At 41.4% G+C, this 20,794-nt stretch overlaps 1 protein-coding gene and 1 long non-coding RNA gene across 2 annotated transcripts; both read left to right on the top strand.

Annotated features, from left to right (window-relative positions):
* The first annotated feature begins 6,344 nt into the window (after positions 1 to 6,344).
* On the top strand, positions 6,345 to 7,775 carry LOC138599781 (uncharacterized). Its single transcript, XR_011308739.1, has 4 exons — positions 6,345 to 6,372; positions 6,579 to 6,644; positions 6,976 to 7,344; positions 7,569 to 7,775. It is a non-coding gene; the product is annotated as an uncharacterized lncRNA (long non-coding RNA).
* A 5,183-nt stretch (positions 7,776 to 12,958) lies between these two features.
* Positions 12,959 to 15,976, top strand: LOC138599897 (secretory phospholipase A2 receptor-like). Its single transcript, XM_069671653.1, has 5 exons — positions 12,959 to 12,980; positions 13,187 to 13,252; positions 13,584 to 13,952; positions 14,177 to 14,506; positions 14,688 to 15,976. The coding sequence occupies exons 2-5, from the start codon at positions 13,198 to 13,200 to the stop codon at positions 15,059 to 15,061; spliced, it is 1,128 nt and encodes a 375-aa protein (XP_069527754.1). The 5' UTR covers positions 12,959 to 12,980; positions 13,187 to 13,197; the 3' UTR covers positions 15,062 to 15,976.
* The last annotated feature ends 4,818 nt before the right edge of the window (positions 15,977 to 20,794 follow it).

Raw genomic sequence — 20,794 nt, 5'->3', positions numbered from 1 at the left:
GCCACACTAGTGAGGTCCACCTCTGTCCTCGCTACACAGGAAATAAACCATGTCTTACTGGGAAAAAGGAACATGGAGCAAGATCACCCGCACACAAGATACAAAAGCTGTGAAACACTGAAACAAGTGCGTCAAACCGACAGCACACTGCTCCAGACCTCAGCAGGTAAGAGAACTTTTAAAACATCCGTAATATGATCCATGTGATTATTTACAGCGTTCAGCACACGCTGAATTACTTTATTAAACGTATGAAGCTTAGCGCATTGTACAACTTATCTTATTGTTTCATGTATTCCCCTCTATGTAGGATTCCTTACTTTGTTAATTAAATGATCTATTATCTTCGTTATCTCTGCGCGATTACTTTAGTCTTTTCACCATATGAACATCACCACAACCACCAAGATGACACTTCTCTTGCTCATGCTGTGTTCAGGTAAGGATCCCTCTATTGGTTTTATTTTGTGGTTGTTTTGTGCACTTCTGTAAATGCATGCCAGTGAAACAAGCCCGCGTCTCCTTCCATCAGTAATTCTGACTTCTGACTGGGTCTTCATGCAGCCGCCACTATTCCTACGTTTAGAATATGGGATAACTGTGCAGAAATGACTTGTGAAAACATCAGACAGCTGGGAAGATGTTAAGCGCTTCATGGTTTCATTAGTTATTGTGTGACATACATTATATTCTGACCTAGTGTGTTGTTTTATTAGTTGTAATGTTTAATTATTGAAGATTAAAGTCCTATTTTGTCTGTGTTCATGCAGGATTCTTTCACTTTACATCTGCATCACCGCGTCTGAGACATTTTCAACTTTCAGAACTTATTGAGCCCTCTTGGCAAGACATGTTAGAAGAATGTCAGTCGAACAATGCATCACTTTTAACTCTGTATGATGACGAGGATGCTAGATTCATAGCCAATTTCATAGCCAAAAACATAACGTCATCAGAAGATGGAGTCTGGCTTGGTCTGCATCGCAGTCCAATTACCACTTGGTCAAACGGTGAACCTGTCATATTCAACCAAACGTCAGTAGATGTAACAGACGGGGGACAAAAATGTGAAGCGATTCAAAACAACACATGGCAAAGTTTCAATTGCTCAGACAAGAAGCATTTCATGTGCTACAATGGTAAGTTCACGCAGACTTGATGCCCTTTATATATCGGAGAATTTCCTTTGTTAAAAAAAACCTTATTTCAACAAATCGTATCCAAACTACATAAAAAAGCAACAAGGCTATCAGGCTATATCCATAATATAGCAGCCCTGTGAGGTTATGATTTGAGATACATGCCAACACGAGCACTTTCTTATTTGTTCTGTGTTATTTATCTATGCATTTATGTTCTGAAGGTAATGATTACACACTTGTAAATATCAGCAAGACCTGGTGTCAGGCTCTGCAGCACTGCAAAAACAATCACGGTAACTTGGTCAGCATTAATAGCACCGAACAAAACGACAAAGTGATTGGAGAGGGAGAGAACTCAAGCTTTTGGATTGGACTCATGCACGATGAATGGCAGTGGGAGGACAACGGCTGCTCTACATTCAGAAGATGGCACGTTACTTCGAATACGGGCGATTGGGATTACACAAAGACATGGCCTCCTACAATATCAGACGGTGTAAATATTTATAAATATGGATGTGATAATGATGTACATTCCATTTGTGCTCATGGTAAGCAACAAATAACTAAATCATACTTTACTCACTTATGTACAAATACTGACACTTTATTTACTTACTCACATACTTAGTACTTTTATACACTGTGGAGCAGCTGTGAGAATAAATTCCACAGACTCTATGACAGTAGTAATGGTAATAATACTGGGTCTTATCTTTGGTTTCATGTCAGGTACTGTGAGAATCAAAGTCATTCAAGAAAAACTAACCTGGGAAGATGCCTATGACTACTGCCAGGACCACCACTCACGCCTGCTGTGGATTGAGGATGGGGAAGATCAGCATGCGGTTGAACAATGGCTCAATCACACTGATGTTAGTGGTCCATTCTGGATTGGTCTGAGACAGAGTCGTGTCTTTGGATTCTGGATTTGGACCAGTGACACGACAGTGGGGTACTCCAACTGGAAGAACGGTGTAACACCCAAGCTGCACATGTCCCACCGCTGTGGCGTCATTAACACAGAGGACTACAAGTGGAATGATGAAGACTGTCGGTACCCACGTCCTTTTCTTTGTGAGGAGGAGATTATTTACTTTAAATAATCGACAGTGATACAACTTCACTAATAGATTAGATTATGATGTAGAATCAGAAAGACATAACAACATAAGCTGAGCTTTACTTTACAACTCTGATTCTTCTTTATATTGAGATTGATGAATTTGATATTTCATGTGCATTGCTGCTTTTATTGTTGTGTTGCTGTGTTATTATTTCACACTGTAATTGAATAGAAAGGAAATAATGTGTTTGTAACTGATTATTGTTTGTTGTGTTGAGGTTTGTAATAAGTGACAATATCCCCTGTTGATTTTTGTGTTTCTTGTGCAGTCAAACTGTGCCACTTCAACCAAACCATCAACATTTTCAGATCAATTAAAATTTTGTGCATCTGTTTGAATGAAATTCCGCTGGGGCCACTGTTAATGAGTCCAGTAATATTTAGAGCCATTTTCTACTTTTGTATTCTAACTTCAATCAATCCAAATATTTTATATTCCAAAGAAGATTTTCTGGGTTATAAATATGAGACAGTGTGGGTTTGTTAGAAGATGTCAAATTCCTTGTATGTGCCCACATACTGATTCTGATTGTCTCGTATGAACCTGCGTGTGTATTTCTGTATATATTTTTGATAGTACCCTTTTGACCTCTCGACTATCGGCCACCCTTTGAGGTCAGGCAAAACATCAACATCATTGCTTGCTATTAACTGGAGACAGCGAGGCATATTTTCCATTCTGTAGTGGTTCTATTTGAAAGTCAAATCAGAGAGATAAAACTGTTTTTGTGACCCCTGCTTGTGTACTGTACATGGTTCTGCTGATTTGAAAGCTAGATGTAGATGTAACCTGAAGAATATACGTCTATTTAGAGTTTGGTCATGTTTAAAGTAGTTGTGCAGTGTAGATCATATTTTTACATTTACACCTGGAAATTGGTGTTTGGGTTTGATTACTGGAATACATCGCAGACATATCACAAAGTGTGGATATGATGATATAACAAATGTAACGACTGTAATACTAAGTGTCAAAAACACAGAGCTGGTGGATCATGAATCTGAACAGAGAAATTAAAGCGTGGAAATGATTACATTTTGTGTTTGATAAAAGCACTGACATCTGAAAAAGATCTGACATAAGGGTGACCTTTTTAATCACCAAGCATGCCAGTGAAGAACCTCCACAAGTAAATATTGACTGGATGACTTTGCATATCATCTCCTGATACACAGGACTATTCATGGATGCCTGCAGCAGGTGTCTGCTGCACCTCTCATGTGCTATGATTTGAATACCAAGCAAATTCATCTCGACTAACAACAGTAACAAACATTTAACTATGCTGAACCACTGCACGGTTTAACAAGCGGTTCTGTATTTTGACCCCAAAGGCATGATGAACCTGGTTACACTACTTGGTATTAAAGAAGATAGCAACTGAAAAAGGGCTGTTAAATGGTTTCCCAGCTGTTTTTGCCTTTCAAAAAAACACTGCAATAATAAGTGTGTAGCAGTTCAAACATTTACTCCATGCAGTACTTTCCTGTAAAAGTATGGTCAAACAAATTCATGGGTAAAAACTGATTGATTGAGATATTTGGATTACAAGTCGACCTTGCTTTCTAATCACTGTTTAAGTCAAATTTCAAGGTACACTTGCCCAGTTTGAAACACAGCAAATTAACACGTCAGTAAATTCCACTTTTGATACACACTCATGGCCAAATTCTGAGCTACAATCCAAAATCTCCAATACACAACGACTCTATATGACTATAAAGCACCGAGACGAGGTGGGGAACATGCTACAACAGGCAGAAAATACGGTTTACGTGCGATCTACAATTTGATTCTCAGAGCGCGCTCTGAACTGTGCTGTTACGAGACCTCCGACTTTTTGGGAAAAAGGGCAACAGAAATGGGAGGACATTTTTAAAAATATATTCCGATGATCTGTATACAATGCAACTACTTTGAAGTCAAGTCAAACTGCTCAGAGGTACTACTTGGTTTGAAGACTTAGCTACATCCATCCAGCATCGGATAGAGTGGAGTGGGCCACTTACCCACTGGACCCATTTTTGCCATGTGACTATTGCACATCCACGGCGTTTAACCATCGCAATTGCAATAGTGAAAGGATTTTTCGTTCAGCCCTAGCTCCATCATGACTGGCTGACTCGTGTCTTGACGGGGGCAGTAGATCTCTTCTCACAGGAACTCCACAGCTCCCCACAATTACCTATGTAAAACTGGTCAGACATAGGGGCAGAAATAAATCTGCAGGAATAAATATGCCCCTGAACGTTGTCCGGTTTACCCATACCTTGGCGGGCCCTCCTTTTGTTTGGGCCACATTTGGCTAGCCAGCCCTGCGTAAGAGGACGCTATTGGGATTAGATAGCATCGGCCAGGTGTGTTACATCATGAGAAAATGTGAAGGGGAATTTTAGCGATTTTAGATGTCCAAGGCAAGACCATGTACCCCAGTCAGTTTCCAATAATTAAGAAACATAGACTGTATAAAAAGATGGACGACATGACAGCTTAAAACATTTCGGGCGCCCCCTGCTGACTGGCTGCAGTATAGGTCATAAAGCCTGCCTCCTCCATGTTAACAGGTGAGACATGGGTCAAACTATAAAATCAAATGACACGCCCGATAAATTTTTCTCAAACATGGTTTCTGTCATTATAGCTAGTTATTATCATGTTGATTCACGTCCAAGTGTTCATTTTTCTGACAAGTTTATTTTTAATTCGTTATTTGAGGCTGTCAAAATGATGATTGACAGCTCTGTTGACAAATACGGCTCCTGCAGCCGATCAGTTCCGGGTGAGCAGAGCTGAGGACGATCCGCGAGTGGAAACGTAACTAAAACAATCACTACAGTCATTGAAGTTTCCATACCTGTGAATGTTAACCTCAGACCAACACAGAGGAGCTGTTCTGCTGTTAAACACGTCGGTGTGCAGGATCCTTGCTGTTTGGGTTAGCGGAAGCGGCTACGGCCACTTCACTCACCAATCTCAACTGCGCAGTCTCTGGCTCCATATGACATCACCATCGCAAGATGGCAGTGCCTATCACAGGGGCTATTTTGGCATCAATTACGTACAATGGGAGCAGATGGAGACGCGTTGTCCATCTATATATACAGTCATTGGTAAGAAATCCTCAAAATATGCACATGCAGCGTACAAAGAACGTTTAAAGAACATGTGATGCCCCTTTTAGGGTCAGTTCCCCTTTAAAAAGATCTAAGTTTATGTTCATTTATGATAATATATTAATTTAATATGTGTCTGTTGCCTTTTGATGTTCTAGCTTACTGAGAGTATACAAAATATTGACTGTATTTAAGCATTACTTTAAACACTCGATGGAGACGACCCTTTAATGTTTTAATAATGTGGCCAGTAACCCATAAGGAAATGTACTTGGTCTGGACTTCTCTTGTTCACAGAGGTTTTCTGCTGATCACAGTCATAACATGTCATTTATGCAAATAATCATTCCAAGAAATAAACCGTGTCTTACTGGGAAAGAGGAACATGGAGCAAGTGAACAGATGCACCTGTTGTCAGTGCAAGCTGCACTTAAAATACAGTTTTATTAAATATGTATCCATATATATGAATTTTGTGTTGATTCTTTTAATACACTCTGTACAGTATGGCTTATGTCCATTTAGTGACCATATTCTACTATTGTTTTAAATGCCTGATAAATATATTAGTTTGCTGGACGGGGACCTTTGAATAAAAGGTGGCAGCAGTTATAAAGACGAGCAGGCCCAGTACCATTTCCCTTGTGTCTCATGTCACAGTGTATCACACACGATTGTCTTTATAGTGCTGTTACATTTTTAGAACTGTTGGAGCAACTTTTGTGTCGTATAAAAACCTAAACATGAAAGGAGAAATTAGAAACCGAATTCCTGTTGCTTTCCAGTAGAGCAGCATGTCATCCAGTCACATTTGACGGCCTCTAGTTAATCATTAAAGGAATGCCACCTCTGTTTTCACTATGTACACATAAAGGAAAAAAGAACTGGCTCGTTAAGCAGACTTAGATCACCCGCACACAAGATATAAAAGCTGTGAAACACTGAAACAAGTTCGTCAAATCGACAGCACACTGCTCCAGACCTCAGCAGGTAAGAGAACTTTTAAAACATCCGTAATATGATCCATGTGATTATTTACAGCGTTCAGCACACGCTGAATTACTTTATTAAACGTATGAAGCTTAGCGCATTGTACAACTTATCTTATTGTTTCATGTATTCCCCTCTATGTAGGATTCCTTACTTTGTTAATTAAATGATCTATTATCTTTGTTGTCTCTGCGCGATTACTTTAGTCTTTCACCATATGAACATCACCACAACCACCAAGATGACACTTCTCTTGCTCATGCTGTGTTCAGGTAAGGATCCCTCTATTGGTTTTATTTTGTGGTTGTTTTGTGCACTTCTGTAAATGCATGCCAGTGAAACAAGCCCGCGTCTCCTTCCATCAGTAATTCTGACTTCTGACTGGGTCTTCATGCAGCCGCCACTATTCCTACGTTTAGAATATGTGATAACTGTGCAGAAATGACTTGTGAAAACATCAGACAGCTGGGAAGATGTTAAGCGCTTCATAGTTTCATTAGTTAGTGTGTGACATACATTATATTCTGACCTAGTGTGTTGTTTTATTAGTTGTAATGTTTAATTATTGAAGATTAAAGTCCTATTTTGTCTGTGTTCATGCAGGATTCTTTCACTTTACATCTGCATCACCGCGTCTGAGACATTTTCAACTTTCAGAACTTATTGAGCCCTCTTGGCAAGACATGTTAGAAGAATGTCAGTCGAACAATGCATCACTTTTAACTCTGTATGATGACGAGGATGCTAGATTCATAGCCAATTTCATAGCCAAAATAATAACGTCATCAATAGGCGGAGTCTGGCTTGGTCTGCATCGCAGTCCAATTACCACTTGGTCAAACGGTGAACCTGTCATATTCAACCAAACGTCAGTAAATGTAACAGACGGGGGACAAAAATGTGAAGCGATTCAAAACAACACATGGCAAAGTTTCAATTGCTCAGACAAGAAGCATTTCATGTGCTACAATGGTAAGTTCACGCAGACTTGATGCCCTTTATATATCGGAGAATTTCCTTTGTTAAAAAAAACCTTATTTCAACAAATCGTATCCAAACTACATAAAAAAGCAACAAGGCTATCAGGCTATATCCATAATATAGCAGCCCTGTGAGGTTATGATTTGAGATACATGCCAACACGAGCACTTTCTTATTTGTTCTGTGTTATTTATCTATGCATTTATGTTCTGCAGGTAATGATTACACACTTGTAAATATCAGCAAGACCTGGTGTCAGGCTCTGCAGCACTGCAAAAACAATCACGGTAACTTGGTCAGCATTAATAGCACCGAACAAAATGACAAAGTGATTGGAGAGGGAGAGAACTCAAGCTTTTGGATTGGACTCATGCACGATGAATGGCAGTGGGAGGACAACGGCTGCTCTACATTCAGAAGATGGCACGATGAGAGGAATCCTGAATCTCCGGATTGCACAAGGACGTGGCGTCCTACAATATCAGACGGTGTAAATATTTCTAAATATGCATGTGATAATAATGCACATTCCATTTGTGCTCATGGTAAGCAACAAATAACTAAATCATACTTTACTCACTTATGTACGAATACTGACACTTTATTTACTTACTCACATACTTAGTACTTTTATACACTGTGGAGCAGCTGTGAGAATAAATTCCACAGACTCTATGACAGTAGTAATGGTAATAATACTGGGTCTAATCTTTGGTTTCATGTCAGGTACTGTGAGAATCAAAGTCATTAAAAAAAACCTAACCTGGGAAGATGCCTATGACTACTGCCAGGACCACCACTCACGCCTGCTGGGGATTGAGGATGGGGAAGATCAGCATGCGGTTGAACAATGGCTCAATCACACTGATGTTAGTGGTCCATTCTGGATCGGTCGGAGACAGACTCGTGTCTTTGGATTCCGGATTCGGGACAATGACACGACAGTGGGGTACTCCAACTGGAAGAATAATCCAACATCGGAGCTGCACATGTCCCACCACTGTGGCGCCATTAACACAAAGGACTACAAGTGGAATGATGAAGACTGTCGGTACCCACGTCCTTTTCTTTGTGAGGAGGAGATTATTTACTTTAAATAATCGACAGTGATACAACTTCACTAATAGATTAGATTATGATGTAGAATCAGAAAGACATAACAACATAACCTGAGCTTTACTTTACAACTCTGATTCTTATTAGGTTCTTTTGAGATTGATGAATTTGATATTTCATGTGCATTGCTGCTTTTATTGTTGTGTTGCTGTGTTATTATTTCACACTGTAATTGAATAGAAAGGAAATAATGTGTTTGTAACTGATTATTGTTTGTTGTGTTGAGGTTTGTAATAAGTGACAATATCCCCTGTTGATTTTTGTGTTTCTTACGCAAACTGTGCCACTTCAACCAAACCATCAATATTTTAAGACCAAAAAACTTTTGTGTATCTCTTTGCATGAACTTCCGCTGTAGCCACTGTTAAGAAGTCCAACTTTAATTGAGAGACATTTTCTACTTTCCTCTGTATTTAGAATTATAACTTGCAAATATTTTATGTTTCAAATTTTCTGTGTTATTAAAACGTTATGAGACAGTGTATGTCGGCTGTGAATACACAACTAGATATTTTGATTGTGTGCACTTGAGACAATAAAATTTAACGGCATTAGGGCCCAATCAGACAGAACGCATTACTCTTTTTTGTAATTTTGTTAAAAATTGTTTGTTTGTTGTGTTGAGGTTTGTAATAAGTGACAATATCCCCTGTTGATTTTTGTGTTTCTTGTGCAGTCAAACTGTGCCACTTCAACCAAACCATCAACATTTTCAGATCAATTAAAATTTTGTGCATCTGTTTGAATGAAATTCCACTGGGGCCACTGTTAATGAGTCCAGTAATATTTAGAGCCATTTTCTACTTTTGTATTCTAACTTCAATCAATCCAAATATTTTATATTCCAAAGAAGATTTTCTGGGTTATAAATATGAGACAGTGTGGGTTTGTTAGAAGATGTCAAATTCCTTGTATGTGCCCACATACTGATTCTGATTGTCTCGTATGAACCTGCGTGTGTATTTCTGTATATATTTTTGATAGTACCCTTTTGACCTCTCGACTATCGGCCACCCTTTGAGGTCAGGCAAAACATCAACATCATTGCTTGCTATAAACTGGAGACAGCGAGGCATATTTTCCATTCTGTAGTGGTTCTATTTGAAAGTCAAATCAGAGAGATAAAACTGTTTTTGTGACCCCTGCTTGTGTACTGTACATGGTTCTGCTGATTTGAAAGCTAGATGTAGATGTAACCTGAAGAATATACGTCTATTTAGAGTTTGGTCATGTTTAAAGTAGTTGTGCAGTGTAGATCATATTTTTACATTTACACCTGGAAATTGGTGTTTGGGTTTGATTACTGGAATACATCGCAGACATATCACACAGTGTGGATATGATGATATAACAAATGTAACGACTGTAATACTAAGTGTCAAAAACACAGAGCTGGTGGATCATGAATCTGAACAGAGAAATTAAAGCGTGGAAATGATTACATTTTGTGTTTGATAAAAGCACTGACATCTGAAAAAGATCTGACATAAGGGTGACCTTTTTAATCACCAAGCATGCCAGTGAAGAACCTCCAGAAGTAAATATTGACTGGATGACTTTGCATATCATCTCCTGATACACAGGACTATTCATGGATGCCTACAGCAGGTGTCTGCTGCACCTCTCATGTGCTATGATTTGAATACCAAGCAAATTCATCTCGACTAACAACAGTAACAAAAATTGAACTATGCTGAACCACTGCACGGTTTAACAAGCGGTTCTGTATTTTGACCCCAAAGGCATGATGAACCTGGTTACACTACTTGGTATTAAAGAAGATAGCAACTGAAAAAGGGCTGTTAAATGGTTTCCCAGCTGTTTTTGCCTTTCAAAAAAACACTGCAATAATAAGTGTGTAGCAGTTCAAACATTTACTCCATGCAGTACTTTCCTGTAAAAGTATGGTCAAACAAATTCATGGGTAAAAACTGATTGATTGAGATATTTGGATTACAAGTCGACCTTGCTTTCTAATCACTGTTTAAGTCAAATTTCAAGGTACACTTGCCCAGTTTGAAACACAGCAAATTAACACGTCAGTAAATTCCACTTTTGATACACACTCATGGCCAAATTCTGAGCTACAATCCAAAATCTCCAATACACAACGACTCTATATGACTATAAAGCACCGAGACGAGGTGGGGAACATGCTACAACAGGCAGAAAATACGGTTTACGTGCGATCTACAATTTGATTCTCAGAGCGCGCTCTGAACTGTGCTGTTACGAGACCTCCGACTTTTTGGGAAAAAGGGCAACAGAAATGGGAGGACATTTTTAAAAATATATTCCGATGATCTGTATACAATGCAACTACTTTGAAGTCAAGTCAAACTGCCCAGAGGTACTACTTGGTTTGAAGACTTAGCTACATCCATCCAGCATCGGATAGAGTGGAGTGGGCCACTTACCCACTGGACCCATTTTTGCCATGTGACTATTGCACATCCACAGCGTTTAACCATCGCAATTGCAATAGTGAAAGGATTTTTCGTTCAGCCCTAGCTCCATCATGACTGGCTGACTCGTGTCTTGACGGGGGCAGTAGATCTCTTCTCACAGGAACTCCACAGCTCCCCACAATTACCTATGTAAAACTGGTCAGACATAGGGGCAGAAATAAATCTGCAGGAATAAATATGCCCCTGAACGTTGTCCGGTTTACCCATACCTTGGCGGGCCCTCCTTTTGTTTGGGCCACATTTGGCTAGCCAGCCCTGCGTAAGAGGACGCTATTGGGATTAGATAGCATCGGCCAGGTGTGTTACATCATGAGAAAATGTGAAGGGGAATTTTAGCGATTTTAGATGTCCAAGGCAAGACCATGTACCCCAGTCAGTTTCCAATAATTAAGAAACATAGACTGTATAAAAAGATGGACGACATGACAGCTTAAAACATTTCGGGCGCCCCCTGCTGACTGGCTGCAGTATAGGTCATAAAGCCTGCCTCCTCCATGTTAACAGGTGGGACATGGGTCAAACTATAAAATCAAATTACACGCCCGATAAATTTTTCTCAAACATGGTTTCTGTCATTATAGCTAGTTATTATCATGTTGATTCACGTCCAAGTGTTCATTTTTCTGACAAGTTTATTTTTAATTCGTTATTTGAGGCTGTCAAAATGATGATTGACAGCTCTGTTGACAAATACGGCTCCTGCAGCCGATCAGTTCCGGGTGAGCAGAGCTGAGGACGATCCGCGAGTGGAAACGTAACTAAAACAATCACTACAGTCATTGAAGTTTCCATACCTGTGAACGTTAACCTCAGACCAACACAGAGGAGCTGTTCTGCTGTTAAACACGTCGGTGTGCAGGATCCTTGCTGTTTGGGTTAGCGGAAGCGGCTACGGCCACTTCACTCACCAATCTCAACTGCGCAGTCTCTGGCTCCATATGACATCACCATCGCAAGATGGCAGTGCCTATCACAGGGGCTATTTTGGCATCAATTACGTACAATGGGAGCAGATGGAGACGCGTTGTCCATCTATATATACAGTCATTGGTAAGAAATCCTCAAAATATGCACATGCAGCGTACAAAGAACGTTTAAAGAACATGTGATGCCCCTTTTAGGGTCAGTTCCCCTTTAAAAAGATCTAAGTTTATGTTCATTTATGATAATATATTAATTTAATATGTGTCTGTTGCCTTTTGATGTTCTAGCTTACTGAGAGTATACAAAATATTGACTGTATTTAAGCATTACTTTAAACACTCGATGGAGACGACCCTTTAATGTTTTAATAATGTGGCCAGTAACCCATAAGGAAATGTACTTGGTCTGGACTTCTCTTGTTCACAGAGGTTTTCTGCTGATCACAGTCATAACATGTCATTTATGCAAATAATCATTCCAAGAAATAAACCGTGTCTTACTGGGAAAGAGGAACATGGAGCAAGTGAACAGATGCACCTGTTGTCAGTGCAAGCTGCACTTAAAATACAGTTTTATTAAATATGTATCCATATATATGAATTTTGTGTTGATTCTTTTAATACACTCTGTACAGTATGGCTTATGTCCATTTAGCGACCATATTCTACTATTGTTTTAAATGCCTGATAAATATATTAGTTTGCTGGACGGGGACCTTTGAATAAAAGGTGGCAGCAGTTATAAAGACGAGCAGGCCCAGTACCATTTCCCTTGTGTCTCATGTCACAGTGTATCACACACGATTGTCTTTATAGTGCTGTTACATTTTTAGAACTGTTGGAGCAACTTTTGTGTCGTATAAAAACCTAAACATGAAAGGAGAAATTAGAAACCGAATTCCTGTTGCTTTCCAGTAGAGCAGCATGTCATCCAGTCACATTTGACGGCCTCTAGTTAATCATTAAAGGAATGCCACCTCTGTTTTCACTATGTACACATAAAGGAAAAAAGAACTGGCTCGTTAAGCAGACTTAGATCACCCGCACACAAGATATAAAAGCTGTGAAACACTGAAACAAGTTCGTCAAATCGACAGCACACTGCTCCAGACCTCAGCAGGTAAGAGAACTTTTAAAACATCCGTAATATGATCCATGTGATTATTTACAGCGTTCAGCACACGCTGAATTACTTTATTAAACGTATGAAGCTTAGCGCATTGTACAACTTATCTTATTGTTTCATGTATTCCCCTCTATGTAGGATTCCTTACTTTGTTAATTAAATGATCTATTATCTTTGTTGTCTCTGCGCGATTACTTTAGTCTTTCACCATATGAACATCACCACAACCACCAAGATGACACTTCTCTTGCTCATGCTGTGTTCAGGTAAGGATCCCTCTATTGGTTTTATTTTGTGGTTGTTTTGTGCACTTCTGTAAATGCATGCCAGTGAAACAAGCCCGCGTCTCCTTCCATCAGTAATTCTGACTTCTGACTGGGTCTTCATGCAGCCGCCACTATTCCTACGTTTAGAATATGTGATAACTGTGCAGAAATGACTTGTGAAAACATCAGACAGCTGGGAAGATGTTAAGCGCTTCATAGTTTCATTAGTTATTGTGTGACATACATTATATTCTGACCTAGTGTGTTGTTTTATTAGTTGTAATGTTTAATTATTGAAGATTAAAGTCCTATTTTGTCTGTGTTCATGCAGGATTCTTTCACTTTACATCTGCATCACCGCGTCTGAGACATTTTCAACTTTCAGAACTTATTGAGCCCTCTTGGCAAGACACGTTAGAAGAATGTCAGTCGAACAATGCATCACTTTTAACTCTGTATGATGACGAGGATGCCAGATTCATAGCCAATTTCATAGCCAAAAACATAACGTCATCAATAGGCGGAGTCTGGCTTGGTCTGCATCGCAGTCCAATTACCACTTGGTCAAACGGTGAACCTGTCATATTCAACCAAACGTCAGTAGATGTAACAGACGGGGGACAAAAATGTGAAGCGATTCAAAACAACACATGGCAAAGTTTCAATTGCTCAGACAAGAAGCATTTCATGTGCTACAATGGTAAGTTCACGCAGACTTGATGCCCTTTATATATCGGAGAATTTTCTTTGTTAAAAAAAACCTTATTTCAACAAATCGTATCCAAACTACATAAAAAAGCAACAAGGCTATCAGGCTATATCCATAATATAGCAGCCCTGTGAGGTTATGATTTGAGATACATGCCAACACGAGCACTTTCTTATTTGTTCTGTGTTATTTATCTATGCATTTATGTTCTGCAGGTAATGATTACACACTTGTAAATATCAGCAAGACCTGGTGTCAGGCTCTGCAGCACTGCAAAAACAATCACGGTAACTTGGTCAGCATTAATAGCACCGAACAAAACGACAAAGTGATTGGAGAGGGAGAGAACTCAAGCTTTTGGATTGGACTCATGCACGATGAATGGCAGTGGGAGGACAACGGCTGCTCTACATTCAGAAGATGGCACGATGAGAGGAATCCTGAATCTCCGAATTGCACAAGGACGTGGCGTCCTACAATATCAGACGGTGTAAATATTTATAAATATGGATGTCAAGTTACTGCACATTCCATTTGTGCTCATGGTAAGCAACAAATAACTAAATCATACTTTACTCACTTATGTACAAATACTGACACTTTATTTACTTACTCACATACTTAGTACTTTTATACACTGTGGAGCAGCTGTGAGAATAAATTCCACAGACTCTATGACAGTAGTAATGGTAATAATACTGGGTCTTATCTTTGGTTTCATGTCAGGTACTGTGAGAATCAAAGTCATTAAAAAAAACCTAACCTGGGAAGATGCCTATGACTACTGCCAGGACCACCACTCACGCCTGCTGTGGATTGAGGATGGGGAAGATCAGCATGCGGTTGAACAATGGCTCAATCACACTGATGTTAGTGGTCCATTCTGGATCGGTCTGAGACAGAGTCGTGTCTTTGGATTCTGGATTTGGACCAGTGACACGACAGTGGGGTACTCCAACTGGAAGAACGGTGTAACACCCAAGCTGCACATGTCCCACCACTGTGGCGTCATTAACACAGAGGACTACAAGTGGAATGATGAAGACTGTCGGTACCCACGTCCTTTTCTTTGTGAGGAGGAGATTATTTACTTTAAATAATCGACAGTGATACAACTTCACTAATAGATTAGATTATGATGTAGAATCAGAAAGACATAACAACATAAGCTGAGCTTTACTTTACAACTCTGATTCTTCTTTATATTGAGATTGATGAATTTGATATTTCATGTGCATTGCTGCTTTTATTGTTGTGTTGCTGTGTTATTATTTCACACTGTAATTGAATAGAAAGGAAATAATGTGTTTGTAACTGATTATTGTTTGTTGTGTTGAGGTTTGTAATAAGTGACAATATCCCCTGTTGATTTTTGTGTTTCTTGTGCAGTCAAACTGTGCCACTTCAACCAAACCATCAACATTTTCAGATCAATTAAAATTTTGTGCATCTGTTTGAATGAAATTCCACTGGGGCCACTGTTAATGAGTCCAGTAATATTTAGAGCCATTTTCTACTTTTGTATTCTAACTTCAATCAATCCAAATATTTTATATTCCAAAGAAGATTTTCTGGGTTATAAATATGAGACAGTGTGGGTTTGTTAGAAGATGTCAAATTCCTTGTATGTGCCCACATACTGATTCTGATTGTCTCGTATGAACCTGCGTGTGTATTTCTGTATATATTTTTGATAGTACCCTTTTGACCTCTCGACTATCGGCCACCCTTTGAGGTCAGGCAAAACATCAACATCATTGCTTGCTATTAACTGGAGACAGCGAGGCATATTTTCCATTCTGTAGTGGTTCTATTTGAAAGTCAAATCAGAGAGATAAAACTGTTTTTGTGACCCCTGCTTGTGTACTGTACATGGTTCTGCTGATTTGAAAGCTAGATGTAGATGTAACCTGAAGAATATACGTCTATTTAGAGTTTGGTCATGTTTAAAGTAGTTGTGCAGTGTAGATCATATTTTTACATTTACACCTGGAAATTGGTGTTTGGGTTTGATTACTGGAATACATCGCAGACATATCACACAGTGTGGATATGATGATATGACAAATGTAACGACTGTAATACTAAGTGTCAAAAACACAGAGCTGGTGGATCATGAATCTGAACAGAGAAATTAAAGCGTGGAAATGATTACATTTTGTGTTTGATAAAAGCACTGACATCTGAAAAAGATCTGACATAAGGGTGACCTTTTTAATCACCAAGCATGCCAGTGAAGAACCTCCACAAGTAAATATTGACTGGATGACTTTGCATATCATCTCCTGATACACAGGACTATTCATGGATGCCTGCAGCAGGTGTCTGCTGCACCTCTCATGTGCTATGATTTGAATACCAAGCAAATTCATCTCGACTAACAACAGTAACAAACATTTAACTATGCTGAACCACTGCACGGTTTAACAAGCGGTTCTATATTTTGACCCCAAAGGCATGATGAACCTGGTTACACTACTTGGTATTAAAGAAGATAGCAACTGAAAAAGGGCTGTTAAATGGTTTCCCAGCTGTTTTTGCCTTTCAAAAAAACACTGCAATAATAAGTGTGTAGCAGTTCAAACATTTACTCCATGCAGTACTTTCCTGTAAAAGTATGGTCAAACAAATTCATGGGTAAAAACTGATTGATTGAGATATTTGGATTACAAGTCGACCTTGCTTTCTAATCACTGTTTAAGTCAAATTTCAAGGTACACTTGCCCAGTTTGAAACACAGCAAATTAACACGTCAGTAAATTCCACTTTTGATACACACTCATGGCCAAATTCTGAGCTACAATCCAAAATCTCCAATACACAACGACTCTATATGACTATAAAGCACCGAGACGAGGTGGGGAACATGCTACAACAGGCAGAAAATACGGTTTACATGCGATCTACAATTTGATTCTCAGAGCGCGCTCTGAACTGTGCTGTTACGAGACCTCCGACTTTTTGGGAAAATGGGCAACAGAAATGGGAGGACATTTTTAAAAAATATATTCTTGTAGCGTGGTATCAGGATAGGCCTGATCCAGGCCTGACCTGGTCATTTGACCCCACCAGGAAGAGAGCTAGACCACTAGCTCTGCTCTGGGGACCAATAAATTAAAGATGGTTTCCACAGGGGAAACTTTACAACTCTTCGTCTGCAGGACCAACATTCCACAGACACCAGATGAAGGACAGCATCTGATAAATCATGGGATTACGGTCAGTTAATATTTGTCTCACAAGATTAGCTGTGGGGAAATAAGGAACCACATGCTTTGATCCAGGGACGGTGGATCAACAGAAACAACTCACACCCCAGAGCCCTGGGGAGAAGAAAGAGTTTTGGAGCATCCATTTGTTTCCACCCCCCCTAACACCCCTCTCTCTGCCGTACATGCAGACAGGCAGGGGAAGGGGGGGGTGAGACTGAGACAAAGGGATGTTGATTCAGTCAGGACATCTATTAATGAATTTAGCAAAGTTGTGTGTCTGTGAATACATATATGCCCTACAAGTATATATGTATATATATATCTATATAGATCCAAGTGTCATGGTCTCCTACATGGCCTGCAGGTTCTCTCTCCCTCCCCCTCCTGTGTGTGTGTGTGTGTGTGGTTAATTGCAGGAGTGGAAGCAGGTGTGCGGGAGCCAGGCTGGCAGCTGCAGTCCATCTCAATCAACCTACTATAAAGATCCAGTCCTGACTCCTCCAACCTGCCAGATCGTAGACTCTGTTTATGCAGTCAGTCACCTTCAAGCCTTTTTGTGATAGTAGACTTTTTGCCAGCATATGCCTTACCCTAACTCCTGTTTCCTGTCCCTGCAGTTTTCCAGCCGACCCCCTGCATCCGTCTCCAGAACTCCTGCTGCCCTCGTCCTCTGCTCCTTCCCCTGGCTTCCCCTGCACTGGACCCCTGCAGCTCCAACTTTGGCTTCCCCTTCACTGGACCACTGCAGCTCCAACTCTGGCTTCCCCTGCACTGGACCCCTGCAGCTCTAACTCAGAATAAAACCAACATCCTTGCCCTACTCTCTGCCTCCTGCCTCTGTTTCTGCACCTGGGTTCTAGTCAGCCGTAACAGTACGATCTGGCCAGTGGAGATGGACCCAGCAGATGCAGAGAGGTTCCACCACGCTCTGACCAACCAAGGCTCATTGATCGGACAACATGAACAGGCACTTAAGGACATTATGAACTGTTTAAAAGACCTCACTGCCAGTCTCAACTCTGTTCGAGAGCAAATTACGCCTCATGCCACACCTGTAGCTCCTAGCCGGGCCTCAAGCCCCCCCCCCCCACCCCTCACCCTGAGCCTTTCGTCCCCGCGCCGGAGCGCTATGATGGAGACCTGGGTTCCTGCCGAGCCTTTTTAGTACAGTGTTCCCTGGTTTTTGAGCAGCAGCCCAATACATACACCTCTGACCGTTCCCGAATCGCTTACCTGATTGGCTCACTAAAAGGAGCAGCGCTCGCTTGGGGCTCAGCTGTGTGGGAGACACAATCAGCAATCTGTTTTTCATATGATGACTTCACCAGGGAGATGAGAAAGGTTTTCGATCATCCTGTTCGGGGAAAGGACGCGGCTAAGCGTCTTCTCTCTCTCCGCCAGGGCTCACGCAGCGTGGCTGAATTAGCCATCGAATTCCGGACGCTCGCTGCAGAGAGTGGCTGGAATGACGAGGCTCTTCAAGGTGCGTTCCAAAACTCTCTGAATGACAATCTGAAAGATGAGCTAGCTTCCCGTGAGGAGTCTTCAGACCTCGACCAGCTGATCCCTGGCAATCCGGGTGGATAATCGGCTCCGCGAGCGTCGTAGGGAGAGGATTTCCAAGTCACAGCTGTTGTCCCATGTTCCGTCAGTCCCTCCCCGTGTCTCTGTGCAGGCTGTTTTGGAACCTCGCCGTGAGACCCCGAGTCATCCCGATCCTGAACCCATGCAACTTGGGCGAGCCAGTTTGACCCCGGAGGAGAGGGCTCGCCGTATTAATTCCAAATCCTGCCTGTACTGTGGCCAAGCCGGTCACTTCATTTCTTCATGCCCGTCCCGCCCGTTAAAAGGGTCGGCTCTTCAGTAGCTGGAGGGATACTGATGAGCCGAGCAGCCAGTTCCCCTCTCTCTCGAAGCTTACTCGAGGCCTCCCTCTTGTGGTGCTCTGAGGTATTTTCCATTTCTGCCCTAATAGACTCTGGTGCAGATGAAAGCTTTATTGATCGTAAAGTGGTCATGCAATTAGGCATTGAGCTTGAGCAGCTCAAATCCCCCCTGGAAGCTACTGCACTAAATGGTTTATTGTTAACTCGGATTGAGCAAAAGACTGTTCCTGTAACCCTGTTGCTGTCTGGTAACCACAGAGAGACAATCAGTTTACATGTAATTGACAGTCCTCATACTCCACTAGTGCTTGGGTATCCATGGCTAAAGATCCACAATCCACACATCAACTGGAGCTCTGATAGAATAACATCCTGGAGTACATTCTGTCACACTAATTGTTTGCTTTCTGCCCTAGCTCCTCCTACCTCCGAATCACTCCTTCAGCCAGAGCCGCCAGACCTGTGCTCTGTCCCAGAGATTTATCATGACCTCGCCCCAGTCTTCAGCAAAGACCAAGCTATGTCTCTGCCACCTCATCGTCCATATGACTGCGCCATCAACCTCCTGCCTGGTGCTCCTTTTCCCAGTAGTCGGCTTTACAACCTCTCCTGACCTGAGCGAGAGGCGATGGAAAGGTATATACGGGATTCCCTGGCTTCTGGCATTATTCGACCATCATCTTCACTGGTGGGTGCAGGATTTTTCTTTGTTGGCAAGAAGGATGGTACTTTGAGACCTTGCATTGATTACCGTGGACTTAATAACATAACAGTGAAAAACAAGTACCCTCTGCCTCTAATAAGTTCTGCTCTTGCCCCCCTCCATGGCGCCACCATCTTCTCTAAGCTGGACCTGCGCAACGCTTACCACCTTGTCCGCATCCGTGAAGGGGACGAGTGGAAAACCGCCTTCAACACTCCTCTCGGACACTTCGAGTATCTGGTAATGCCCTTTGGATTAACTAACGCACCCGCTGTTTTTCAGGCCTTAGTTAACGACATCCTTAGAGACATGATCAACCGGTTTGTTTTTGTTTACTTGGATGATATCCTGATTTTCTCCCAGTCCCCTCAAGAACATGAACAGCATGTATGCCAGGTACTCCAGCGTCTCCTTGAGAACAAGTTATATGTGAAAGCTGAGAAGTGCGAGTTTCATGTTTCCAAAGTATCCTTCCTTGGTTACGTGATTGCACAGGGTCAGGTGCAGATGGACCAAACCAAGGTCACGGCTGTGTCAGAGTGGCCGGCACCTTCCAACCTGAAACAGCTACAACGCTTCCTTGGATTTGCTAATTTTTACCGAAGATTTATACGCAACTACAGCCGCATTGCTGCTCCCCTCACGGCCCTCACCTCTACCTCCACCCCATTCCACTGGACACATGGGGCAGAGACTGCCTTCAACGAGCTCAAGGGTCGTTTTGTCTCCGCCCCAATCCTCATTCAACCAGATCCAGCCTTGCAGTTCATCGTGGAGGTCGATGCCTCGGACACTGGGGTAGGTGCTGTACTCTCTCAACGCTCCTCTGCTGATAACAAACTGCATCCCTGTGCCTTTTTCTCTCGAAGACTTTCTCCAGCGGAGAGAAATTATGACATAGGCAACAGGGAACTCCTCGCCGTGAAGTTGGCCTTGGAGGAGTGGCGCCACTGGCTGGAGGGAGCAGTCCACCCATTTGTCGTTTGGACGGACCATAAGAACCTGTCCTTCAACCAGTCAGCCAAGCGATTA

This window comes from Semicossyphus pulcher, unplaced genomic scaffold (genome assembly GCF_022749685.1).
Source record: "Semicossyphus pulcher isolate SPU_LCO1_2020_fin unplaced genomic scaffold, fSemPul1.0.p SCAF_20, whole genome shotgun sequence".
In the NCBI taxonomy this organism is placed as follows: domain Eukaryota; kingdom Metazoa; phylum Chordata; class Actinopteri; order Labriformes; family Labridae; genus Semicossyphus; species Semicossyphus pulcher.
This window is presented reverse-complemented; position numbering and strand designations above follow the sequence as displayed.

What these genes read in the sequence shown, in the direction of transcription:
- LOC138599897 (XM_069671653.1), top strand. Translation starts at nt 13,198, where the DNA reads ATGAACATCACCACAACCACCAAGATGACACTTCTCTTGCTCATGCTG. An exon ending in CTTGCTCATGCTGTGTTCAG is followed by an intron (nt 13,253 to 13,583) that starts GTAAGGATCCCT and finishes GTGTTCATGCAG; the next exon opens with GATTCTTTCACTTTACATCT. An exon ending in ACATTCCATTTGTGCTCATG is followed by an intron (nt 14,507 to 14,687) that starts GTAAGCAACAAA and finishes GTTTCATGTCAG; the next exon opens with GTACTGTGAGAATCAAAGTC.